The sequence below is a fragment of the Cervus elaphus genome, chromosome 11 (assembly GCF_910594005.1).
Source record: "Cervus elaphus chromosome 11, mCerEla1.1, whole genome shotgun sequence".
Classification (NCBI taxonomy): domain Eukaryota; kingdom Metazoa; phylum Chordata; class Mammalia; order Artiodactyla; family Cervidae; genus Cervus; species Cervus elaphus.
The window spans coordinates 56289298-56301842 of NC_057825.1; the positions used below are offsets into that span (position 1 = coordinate 56289298).

The window sequence follows — 12545 nt, forward strand, 5'->3', positions numbered from 1 at the left end:
AGATAGTGGAATAAGAAATGTAAAATCTAATCAGAAATTTAAAGTAGCCACAAGATTAATGGAGAGATGAGTTTTAAGGGAAGGATCTTTTTTAGAAGGGGTGATGACCTGTGTAAGCAGTTGTAAAGACCTAAGATAGGGCTCAGAAACTGGTGTAGAAAGGTGGGCTTAGAAGACCACTGTAGTAAATGGGACAATGCATGAGCAGCACAGCAGTTCACAGGGAGGACAGCAGGCTGCAGGGGAGGGAGCTTAGAGGATGACCACAGAAGAGTCAGAGAGAGGGCAGGGTGGGGAGAGGTGGTTTATTCAGAGTAGAAAGAGGGGAACAGTAAGAAGTTTGGTGGTACCCAAGCAAAGATGTCTAATATGAGTGCTTCCCAGGTGGCTCAGTGGTAAAGAATCTGCCTGCCAATACAGGAGACTTGGATTTGATCTCTGGGTCGGGAAGAATCCCTGAAGAAGGGAATGGCAACCCACTCCAGTATTCCTGCCTGGAGAATCCCATGGACAGAGGAGCCTCGTGGGCTATAGTCCCATGGGGTCACAAAGAATCGGACACAACTGAGCAACTCAGCAACAACATGAGTGCATCAGTGAGAACTTCTCCAGGATGAGGTCCTTTGGTAGAGGCAGGAAAACTAGTGTAAGAGGGGAAAAGGACTTTGCATTCTGCTGAGGAAAGAACTTTTGGACAAATTTCAGAGAAACAAAAATTCTTTAAGGAAAAACCCCTATTAGGGGTGGAGAGGGTATCAGATTGTTCTGTGAACAAGCACATCATCAGCTGGCTTTTCTGTTTGCTTTGGGTCCTGATCGCTGACCAGACAAGCATGCGATTGTCCAGTGCCTAGGCTGGTAACATGTTCATAGACGGAGTTTTATGCTTCTCGTGATTTTGGTTTCATGTGATATTCTGTTTTGAGGGAAAGCTAAGTTTCATTTTGCTATAAGAAATACATGAAGTAGTTAACTATGAGAACACACAGATAGAATTTAGCGTTGTGTGTTTTTCTTAGTGTCTTAAGATATTTTTGCATAGCCATTGACTGATTACTTTTAACTCCAGCCCACAGAAACCTATCCTGAATTCTCTGATATAAGCAGTTTTCTTTTCTCTTTCATACTGGTAACTTTAGGGAAGCAAGCAATTATTTTTGGAAGGTAGGGAAGAGATGAAAGAGGCCTACATGCTAGTTTTCCATATTAATCTTTTTCAGATGTCATAAACAGATTTTACCAGAACTTTCTTCCTGTCTAAATACAAAGCCTGAAATACTGAGAACAAAACCAGATGTTGCCTGCAAAGTAGAGCTGCTCTCTTCAAAGTCCTCTCAGATTGGAACTGGAGACTTAAAAACCCTGAGTGAACCAAAGGGAAACTGTTCCCAACTGAAGAACAGCACTGATGAGGAAAGCAGTGTGGAATCTCTTCCTCCATCAACTGACCCTCCTAAGGAGTGTGTACCAACAAAGGCGTCTTCTATGGCAGAATTGGAAATTACCAACACTCCTGAACTGCAGAAGCATTTCGAACATGCACCTTCCACATCTGATGTCCTTTCAAAGAAGCCAGAAGAGAAAGCAGCTGTCAGTAGTAATGGTCCTAATAGTTGCATAGAAAAAAGGGGAGAACCTTCAACTTTAGGCTGCCAGTCACAGAATATAAAGGCGTCTTCAGCAAAAGTAGATCCTGAAAGCTGCTGTACAAGAAGCAACAATAAATTCCAGAATGGTAAGTGTTTCTGCATATGTTTATTGATAGAAGGTAAGAAATGGTTGTCAGTACATACACTATCTTCTTCTTACCTTATGAGAAAATAATAAGAAAATGACTGTAGAAAAAGTTCAAAGAAGAAAGTAAAACCCCTAAATCTTCTGAGAAATGATTACTGTTCATATTTTGGTGGAATTGGTTCTATGTATATGGAAACACAGATGAGCTGTGAGACACATGGGTTCATACCAACAGTTTTACCCAGTGTATTAGTTGTAGATGTCTGTCAGCATTTTAAAGGCTGCAAGGATGCCCTTATATGCATTTTACCATATGACTTAGGTGGGTCCCAGTTTTTGGTTGTAAGAAAGTTTTGAAATAAAATCTAAAGTGATCTGATTGCTTTATTGTCATCCTATAACTGATTTTTCTGTAACATCTGTGTTGGAGAGAAGGAAGTGATTAAAGTTTTATGCTCACACAGGTATGGTTCAGATTTGAAGTTTTTTTAAAAAGGGAGTTGCATCACTGCCTCTAGCAAAGAGATTTTTAGTTAAAGAATTTAGGGGACAGTGCTAACTTAGGATTCCCCTCTTTGCTTAAGGGAAGGTCCTGCTGCACCCGTAATTTTTGTTGGTTTGTCTTTTAAGTTTTTTGGCCGCGCCACACAGCATGTGGGGTCTTAGTTCCCCAGTGGGGGATTGAAGCCGTGTTCCTTGCAGCGGAAACAGAGTTCCAGCCATTGGGTTGCCAGCGAGGTCCCTTTGCACGCACAGTTTAGAGTTCAGTGCTCTTCTTACAGAGAAAATGGTACATTGTGTTTCACAATACTTTTAAGTTTGAGGATGCATTTCAGTGATGGGAGTTGTTAGAAGCTCTCTTACTAGAATTAACAGAGCTAAATGGCTCCAGTATGTCAAAAGGTTCAGTTTAAAAATAGATTTGATAGATGTCAACTGGGTGTAAAAAAACTTGAAAAACACTTAATAAAAACGCTGTTCATTTGGATAAGTAACAAATGGATAATCCACACTAGCTCTTCCTGCAGGGCTCTGAAACTGGAGGGCAGGATGGGTGGATTTGACTGGGGGTCTTCCTGAAGTAGAGTTGGAGGAATTGGAAAAGAACTTTCTTTGCTGAGTAATTCTTCTAACCCAGCTTCTTCATTCTTGAGGTTTAAGTTGATATAGCTGGTAATTTGCATGAAATTAATTGCATAAGATTATACTGTTCCTCAGGAGTTATGTAACTCCCCAAGAAAGTGAATATTCATGATCATGTCCCTGTTCTATTTCTTTATTCTTTTTGAGTCACCAACCTTCACATTCCACTAGTTTTTAAGGCAAATTATTTTAATATTATGTGAAGAAGCAGTAAAAGTTCTAGACCAGTAAACACATTATAGATGCAGAAGTGAGTTTCAGAGTCCAACTTTGTCTTGCTTAATATGTTGTGCAACTCTGTTCCAATTAAAATGATTTTGAGGGAAATGAGAGGCCATGTCACATCCTGGTGTGTGCTGTCTCCTGGGACCTCTGGCTGAGGAGTAAGGCAGTGTGATTAGAAGCCTACTGAGATCTCTGTACTGTTTCCACCATTATTGCTTGTGGATACGGAAAGACTCCACTGGACACTGCTTCTCCACTGTGTGACCTTACTTAGGGGTTAGGAAACAAAAACAAGCTGGAGTTGAGCAGCCACCCTTTTTTCTGTTTGGAAGATGCATGGCTTCTCAGAAGTCAGTACTGCTTTTTTTTCCTTGGTTCGGTTCTAAGTTAAGAGAATCATTGATGAGGGAGCAACCGCTGATCTCCTCAGTACAGAGCTAGCTTTAAATAATTCAACTTGCATATTTCTAGATATTTCCTCTTTTCAGCCCAGGCAAAACAGTTGTAAGATAATCTCTGGACTCGGCTTGGGAAAACCTGGTCCCGTTCAAAGGGTGATGTGTTTTCAGTATCAGGATGGAATTTTATAAATTATATAAAATTTGTAATTATAAAATTCCATCCTGAACTACTGATTATTTTCTCTCCTTTCTTACTTTACCTTCTCTTTCACTGAATAAGAATGTTTAAGGAGTCGAGGCCTGGCGGCATCTATTTAGCATTTTAAGGTGTGCTCTAGTCCTGCTTTAAAAGAGAGATAACATCAGGACACATCAAAGATGATTTATTAAAGATGCTTATTTTATTTAAAGCCTTCTTTGGTTTGAGGTCTTTCTTCTAGTTTCCTTCAAGACTGCTTACCAGCGTCTCCCACCTATCTCTTGACTGGTTCCCCCAAAGTTGTGTTTTTGTTTTTTGTTTAAGAATCTACTTTCCTCTTCCAGCCCCCTTGGACCTCAAGGTAAGGTCTTTTTTGCCGGTTTTATATGAAATACAGTTGTCTTTCAGCATTCAAGAGGGATCGGTTCCAGGACTCCTGCAGATACCAAAAATCTGCAAATACACAATGCTACGGTCAGCCTTCCCCATCTGACACTGGGGTTCTGCATTTGCAGATGCAACCAGCCACAGATTGTGTAGTGTTTTCTTTTAATTTTTAAAAAAAAAAAAATTGGGTTGTAGATTGGACCCATGCTTTCTGCATTGAAAATGTGGATTTTAACCACTGGACCACCAGGGAAGTCCCTGTGTAGTATTTTCAAACCGTGGTTGGTTGAACCTACAGATGCAGAGGGCTCACTGCATGCCCGAGGGCTCTTGACTTAGAAATAGATTTCCCTTCTGTGTTATTTCTGCTAACAGAGTGATTGCTCTTTAAAATTAGGTTTCTACTTTTTTCTCCCTTTAGAAACTATGTTACCATTACCATTGAAGTTCTCCTGCTCCTAAGTTAAAAGTTAAATGTGAGTTTACTTAGAATGGAAATTCTGTCTTTAGCCAAGGCTCTTAGTCTTGAATGGAAAGTATGTGTGAAGAAAATTTAAGATTGTTTGAGGGCCAAGGGTCAATGCTCTTGGAATCACTTAGAAAATAACTTATAGACTGAGGGGCCTATGTTATTTGGGTTTTGTAATATTTGGAATGGTTAGCTTTGCAGAATGCCTTAGAAAACACATCTTAAGCCAGTCTTTTTTGAGTGTAAAAACTGACAGAATTGATTTCCACGTGGTCCTCTATTGAGATAAACCTATCCCTGTGTATTGTTAAGTTTGCAGTGAGTTTAAGTTAAGTGTCTGCTTTGGAAAAGTCTGCCTGCAATGTTTATCTGTTTGGAGGTTTTTTTTGTTTTTTAAATTATTTACGTATTTTTTTTAATTTTTGACTGCCTTGGGTCTTCGTTGTCACACATGGGCTCCAGAGCGTGTGGGCTCTGTAGTTTGCAGCGCACCAGCATAGTTGCCCTGGGGCATGTGGGATTTTAGTTCCCCAACCTGGGGTCAAACCTGCATCCCTTGCATTGGAAGGTGGATTCCTAACCACTGAACTACCAAAGAAATCCCCAAGATGTTTATCTTATCTAGGGTTGTGAATACAAGTATGCATTACCTTGGAATTGTGAGTCTGGGGTTTTACGTTGCCAAATGGATTCACCAAATGGGAAGCATTTTAAAGAGAGTAAAACTTCCAGTTGTTCTGATAGTTGTCTTCAGTCATTTTCAGAAACTACAGTTGAACCAGTAATTGAGAAGAGCAGTTCTCCCTTTGGGAAATCTAACCTTTTCAGTAGAATTCAGTTAAAGATTGATGTGATTTTTTAAAAAATCTGAAATGCCATTTCCTTCATTTTTTTTTTTTTTACTAGCCCCGTCTCGGAAGTCGGTCTTGACAGACCCAGCTAAACTCAAGAAGCTGCAGCAGAGTGGCGAGGCCTTTGTCCAGGACGACTCCTGCGTGAACATTGTGGCACAGCTGCCCAAGTGCCGTGAGTGCCGCCTGGACAGCCTGCGCAAGGACAAGGAGCCGCAGAAAGACTCGCCTGTGTTCTGCCGCTTCTTTCACTTCAGGAGGTGAGGCCTGTGGGGGAAAACGGAGGTGCTCTGAGCCCTTTAATGTACTTTCTCCCTCCTCTTCTATCAATAGTAAGTCTAAAACTGGGAAAAGTTAGAGATGATACTTCTAATCTGTGAATTTAGGAGTCTAGATCTTGTTACATGGTATTTCCTACTCATACTCGTTTTCAGTTGTTTTTTTTCTTTTTTTTTGAAGCAAGAAGCTTGACAATACAAACTTCTGATTTTAGAAATAACAAATACAGAAAAATTCTGAAGGTTCTAAAAACCACCACGCAAATGACTACTGTTAACTTTTCAGTGCATCTTAGTGTTTATGTGGTCATAGAATATATTCAAGCATACCTACTTGTTGTATTGTATAAATACTGTTTTAAATCTTACTTTCCCCAATAGTACTTTCCCAGTATGTAATAGGAACCACTTGATCATGTTGACTTTTTAAAAAAATTATTTATTTTTATTTTTGGTTCTACTGGGTCTTCATTGCTGCATGCGGGCTTTCTCTAGTCACAGCGAGTGGGAGCTACTCTTTGTTGTGGTGCACAGGCTTCTCTTTGCCGTGGCCTCTCTTGTTGCAGAGCACAGGCTCTAAGGCATGAGACTCAGTGGTTGCAGCATGTGGGCTCAGCAGTTGTGACTCATGGGCTTTAGTTGTTCCGAGGCACCTGGAATCTTCCCACATCAGAGATCACACCTGCGTCCCTTGCAGGCAGGTTCTTATCTGCTGTGCCACCAGGGAAGTCTGATCATACTAACTTTTTTCAGCAAATACTTTTGAATAACTATGAAAGAACCCATAGATGTTTGAAAATTCCCTTAACCTATTCCCTTGTTGGTATTCAGATTATTGTGTATTTTTTGCCACTAAATACAGAGATGATCATCTGTTGTCCGTATCTCTGATTATTTACTTTGGATGAGACACTGGAAGTGCCCTTACCGGGTCAGAAGGTGTGTGTTTTAAGGCTTTGATACATGAATTCTGCCAAATTGCCCTGGAGGAATGTTGCATCTGCCTCCATGCCCCCTGGCAGCTTTTGAGCATTCCCATCTCTATGCCAACAGGAAGGAGGTGTATCTTTTAAAAAAATTCTTTCTACTTTTATAGGCAAATCATTTTTGCATTGCTTTTTTAATTTTAAAGTCAAATTTAATTTTCTTGAAATTCTTCCATCCTGAGTGAAGAGAAAGGTAGCCTTCTGGTCTTTTTGATATATAAATGAGCAGTGTTGTTCTGGGTATAGATGATCTGTTAGATATGATACATTTTCTCAGAAATCTAGGTAGAATTTCAGGCTCAACTAACTCTAATCAGTGATGATCGATACTGTCATAAGTACCATCAGGTTTGTTTCGCATTATGTTCTGCAAATGAAATAGGAGAGGGTAGGGTCTTGGGGAAGTTCAGTAGCCATATCCTGTTCACCGTCTCCTCCCCATTTGAAATGTCTTCCAAATTTATTTTTTAGAATTACGACTAGCTCTCATTTGGACTGTCAATTAAAAACTATGGGCTCCTAGAAACTCGTTTGCATCTGTTAATGCAGCTCCCCATGTGCTTCCAGTTCTGGACAAATAATTTTCCTAAGGCGCAACTTTGTGCATCTCACAGGCTCAAAAAATTTTGGCAACTGCCTAATGACTAACAAAGAAATTGCAGTCCCTGCATTTTTCTTGCCTTTATATGTAATAGTGTTTCCTTGACATGCCCTCTGTTACATAATATCTACCTTTTCTTGCAAGGCCAAGCTTAATTACTGTCTCTTAACATGAAGTCTTCTTAATATTAGTCCCACCAAACTTATAGTCAGCACTTCTTCCTCTGACTCGTATAAGACTCTGTGATTGCTATGATACCTGTCATATCCTGCTTTTATGTCTCCAGCTAGATTGACATATATTGTTGTGTTTAAATAAATCCCAGACTACTACACAACCTAGAAAAAAGCATGATAGATGTCAAAGATGTATTAGAAAGAGAATGTTGAGAAAATACTCAGTTTTTGGCTGCACCTTCCTAGGTACCAAGGCCCATCTTAACACTGCCTGTTATTCCGGAAACTTGCATGGTAATTTATAGCTAGAATTCCTAAGGATTCTGAATACCTCATGAATTCATGTGGTTATGGCTTTAGTGATATCTAGGGTTAGCCTTCCTCTGCTGAGCATTAATCTTTTAGTAGTAGTTATATTCAGATCTGATCAGGTTATTTATCACCTTCTGTTTGTTGTCAGTTTACTTCTGTGATGTCTTGTGATGGTCCTTGCTATTAACTTCCACATCAGGCAGGTTCAGTAGCTGTCCCTGGAGGTGATAGGATTAGATAACCGGTTGGAGTGTAAAGCACACCTCCTCTCCCCTCCAGTCTTTCATGTCTTTTGGGGGAAAACCTGAACGTTTTAATCTTTATACTGTTGCTACCACATAGCAAATTGGCTGTAACTAGCCATGGAGATTTATAGAAAGCTGGGAAGGAAATGGGGTTGATTTTAAATATTTAAATAGTAACAACAAGGTGTAAATCAATATTTTATATATGTAACACGCTTTTTTTTTTCCTTTCTTCCTTTCACTTCTAGGTTACAGTTCAACAAACATGGTGTGTTGCGGGTAGAAGGCTTCTTAACACCAAACAAGTATGACAGTGAAGCAATTGGCTTGTGGTTGCCTTTAACCAGAAATGTTGTGGGGACTGATTTGGACACAGCAAAGTATATTCTGGCCAACATTGGAGACCACTTCTGTCAAATGGTGATTTCTGAAAAGGAAGCTATGTCAACTATTGAGCCACACAGTAAGAGCATCTCTTAGGGGGTAGGATTTTTGAGTCCAACTTGACTTTCATTCCTAAATGACACCTAAGTCCTAGTTGTGTGGGTTTCATTTTCACCTAGAAGTTTAGATGACTTTGGTATACTGAGGTTGCATTTTTTTCCTTGTGACAGGTTCTGCCTATTGATTTAATCAGAGTCAGTTACCTCTCTTTGGAGGTTGTTTAGGTTGTTTACTAAAGGAGCGGAACTCCTTTTTTGTTAAGAATGCTAAAGGGAGATGGTGGTGGAATTTGCACAGCATTACCAACAGTATAGGCTCACCTAGAGGGGTGAGACAGTCTCAGACTTCTTCCATCATTGTATCTTTCACAAACGGTTGAAAGTAAAAAGTGAAGCCTTTTCATTTTTCTAGTAGGTATCTTTTCAGACTTTGTATAACCAAATACGTTTCAATATAAGCATCTGTACATACCAGTGTTAAGAATTTTGATTGTAGGAACCAAAATTGGTTCCAGAAATTAACTGAAGCTAGTTTAAGCACCGAAATAATATATTAGATAAGTTTGATTATTCTTGTATCTCAAGAGTTCAGGGAGTGGAAACTGGGGCATTCCCAGGAATGAAAGTTCAGCGCTAGGTGGGGAGTGGCATTGTGAACTCCACGGTGGCTGAAGTCCTACTGAATTGAAAAACAGCTTTAGAATCACTCTGTTCTGTTGGTCAATAGAGACCCTGATAAGTCAAGAATCATATTAAAGTTTTTTTCCTGTGATCTTTTATTTAGGACAAATGACTCTGGTGTTTCATTTTCAGTAAAGTTACGGAAGTTTTCTTCTTATATACTTTTAAAGACTTAAAGAATTCTCAAGTAACTGATGTAGAGGTGGTATATGAGTAATTGGAATGTAAAAACACTTCTTTGAAATATGTTAGTAGCTTCCTGAATCAGCTGGGCTGTTTTAAACTATGGATGTTTTTTTCTGTGCTTAAGGTGAGTTGTCTGAAAAATGTGGGTTTTTATTTTTTCATTCCCAAAAAAACACAGTTGTCTTTTTAAGAGCATAATTAAGAAACTCAGTCGTTTAAGATGATTATGTTATTAGCCTTTCCTCCTTGATTGTCATATTCCTCTTCATTTCCTCTGTGACACTCTGGTCAGTTGGAGAGAGGAACTCGCTGTGAGTGATCCTGAAGGATGCTACCACAAGGTGTTCCTAGAGAAGGGGGTGAGACAGTGCCCTCTGCTCCTGAGGTTAGGAAGCAGGTCCCAGCCTTCATACATTTATTCTGTCTTTTCAATGACAGTCATTGAATAATAGATGGCTAAGAGGTCCAAGACTACTCTCTAAGAAAACAGTCTAATCCAGTGACCAAGGTGAAGTTCGTAAAATCTCGTCTATAAAATGCCTGAAGCTCTATGTATTATGCTCTGAGCTTTCACATTGTAATGAAATGGCAGAGGTCAGGAGTTGGATTAATTTGAAGCAAACTGAAGTTAGTCATGTGTTTTATGGTCAGTCTGAAGAAGAAGTCACCACTGACTGGATTAGGAAAAGATGTATGTTCTCCTTAGAACACGAATGTGACAGTGTTGATCCTATCTTGTTCAGGAGAGAGAGAGAATGATCTTCTGATCGAGACATTGGGCTTTTCTATGACCCAGGAAAATGTCCTCCCTTTGCTCCTACTCCTTGAAGATTTCTGATGCTATATTTGGCACTCCTCTGTCGCAGGGAATGCCCCTCCCTCCAGTTCTCAGAGCTTGGCCTCTGGAACAGAAGATGCTACTTTGTAGAAGTCTAGCTTATGCCTCCATCTGTTGAATATTTGGTTAGTGTGAGTCGGTCCTGGGGGCCTGCATCACTCCTGGCTCTAGCAAAATTGACTTTCTGTCTCTGGTCTGTGAAGGAGTCAACTTTGGACCGTTGTGCCTTCGCTAGTTAATGTGCTGCTCCCTCCAGGTTCCCTAAGCACCCAGAGGGTTTTTAATGGGCAATCTGAGAGGTTTCGGGGCATCTGTGAATAACCAGACACTCTGTACTGAAGGTTGGATTTGTGGATTTGAGTGAAATGTTTTTTCTTAGGAGAAAGGATGGTCCATGCTGCCTTTATAGTTTCAGAGGATCTCATGACCCAAAAGGTGAAGAACCACTGCTCTCTGATACCTGTGTCTAAACCTCAACTTGCATAACCAGTGCTGCTTTCTTCATTGACTTACTCAGCAGGGCTTCCTACGCACCAGCAGTGTGCAGAACTCCTTGGAGGGTGGGGTGGAGGTGGGGTCTGAGCAGGAATTCTGCTTGCATGAAGTTTAGTCTCCTTGTGGTTGTTCTGTTGCTGAGTCGTGTCTGACTCTTTGTAACCCCGTGGACTGCAGCACACCAGCTTTCCCTGTCCTTCACTATCTCCTGGAGTTTGCTCAGATTCATGTCCATTGAGTTGGTGATGCTATCTAACCATCTTGTCTTCTGCCATCCTCTTCTCATTTTGCCTTCACTCTTTCCCAGCCTCAGGGTCTTTTCCAATGAGTCGGCTCTTCGTATTAGGTGGCCACAGTAGTAGAGCTTCAGCTTCAGCATCAGTACTTCCAATGAATATTCGGAGTTAATTTCCTTTAGGATTGATTAGTTTGATCTCCTTGCTGTCCAAGGGATCTCAAGAGTCTTCTCCATCACCACAGTTCAAAAGCATCAGTTCTTTGGCGCTCAGCCTTCTTTATGTCGAACTGTCACATCCATGCATGACTACTGGAAAAAACCATAGCTTTGACTAGATGGGCCTTTTCTGGCAAAATGATGTCTCTTTTTTTAATACACTATCTAGGTTTGTCATAGCTTTTCTTCTAAGGAACAGTGTCTTTTAATTTCGTCACTCCTCGAGAGAAGCGAAACTGCTCTTGACTGTGTGCCATGTACAGAGGCCCGAGCCTGGAGTGCAGATACGAGCTGATGGGAATGCTGGAGGAGTCCAGGAGAGCTTCATGCCTGGGGTGGGGGCTTGGGATGGGCTCTGGAGGCTAAACAGTTACTGGGAGCTCCAGTGAGAGGGGGGGAATGGCACCAACTCCCTCCCCCTTCATGTTTTATTTTGGGGGCCCTCTCCTCCCCAAGACTAAGTGTCTTATTGATTTTCGTAGGACAGGTTGCTTGGAAGCGAGCCGTCAAAGGTGTGCGGGAAATGTGTGACGTGTGTGACACCACTATCTTCAACCTGCACTGGGTGTGTCCCAGGTGTGGATTCGGGGTGTGTGTGGACTGCTATCGGATGAAGAGGAAAAACTGCCAACAAGGTGAGAACTGACTTCATTCTTCTCTCAGCCCCTTCTACGCTTAAATTAAGCCTTTCACTGATGTGCAGGTGATGGATTGCTGAAACTTGTGGGGCCAGAGTCCATAAAGAGCAGTGACTACAAATCAGTTCTTTGCAGGTGCTGCCTATAAGACTTTCAATTGGCTGAGATGTGTGAAGAGTCAGATACATGAACCAGAGAACCTCATGCCTACACAGATCATTCCTGGAAAAGGTATTTCATGGGGTGCAATGATTTTCTTTTGCCTGTGTTTTGATTAGCTCATAGAGGCTGGTAGAGTGGTTTTACTTTGTCGAATATAATTACTTGCTGTCTTTATTTTAGTGTGTACCATAAATTGTCCAGAAATGTGTTAAATAACGCCCCCAAAGTTTTTGATTAAGGCTTCGTAAATAGTTCTTTAAAAGGAAAAAAAATGGTGCATTTAGGGGAAAGCATACTTAGGATGAAAAGGAGGGAGTGTGAGCACCCTAAAATGCATGCTAAGTCACTTCAGTCCTATCTGACTCTTTGCAACCCCATGGACTGTAGCCTGCCAGGCTCCTGTGTCCATGGGATTCTCTAGGCAAGAATACTGGAGTGGGTTGCCATGCCCTCCTCCAGGGGATCTTCCCAACCCAGGGATCGAACCCGCGTATCTTCTGTCTCCTGCATTGGCACGTGGGTTCTTTAGCTCTAGCGCCACCTGGGAAGCCCACCCTAAAATAAGTGCTGCTAAAACAAGTTATCTTGTTAGAAATACCAGCTTCTGCTTTGTAATGTTGAGGTTGAAAGTACCTATT

At 41.0% G+C, this 12545-nt stretch overlaps 1 protein-coding gene across 4 annotated transcripts in view; it reads left to right on the forward strand.

The window, feature by feature from the left end:
- The window catches only part of KDM3A (lysine demethylase 3A), a 54746-nt gene that overhangs the window by 23580 nt on the left and 18621 nt on the right, over positions 1 to 12545 (forward strand). For 3 of the 4 annotated variants that reach the window (XM_043917818.1, XM_043917817.1, XM_043917819.1), the window contains exons 10-14: positions 1221 to 1735; positions 5468 to 5672; positions 8259 to 8473; positions 11590 to 11742; positions 11881 to 11976. In XM_043917818.1, the coding sequence (XP_043773753.1) occupies positions 1221 to 1735; positions 5468 to 5672; positions 8259 to 8473; positions 11590 to 11742; positions 11881 to 11976 (1184 nt within the window). The remainder of the gene's footprint in view (positions 1 to 1220; positions 1736 to 5467; positions 5673 to 8258; positions 8474 to 11589; positions 11743 to 11880; positions 11977 to 12545) is intronic. The other variant, XM_043917820.1, reaches the window with a different exon arrangement.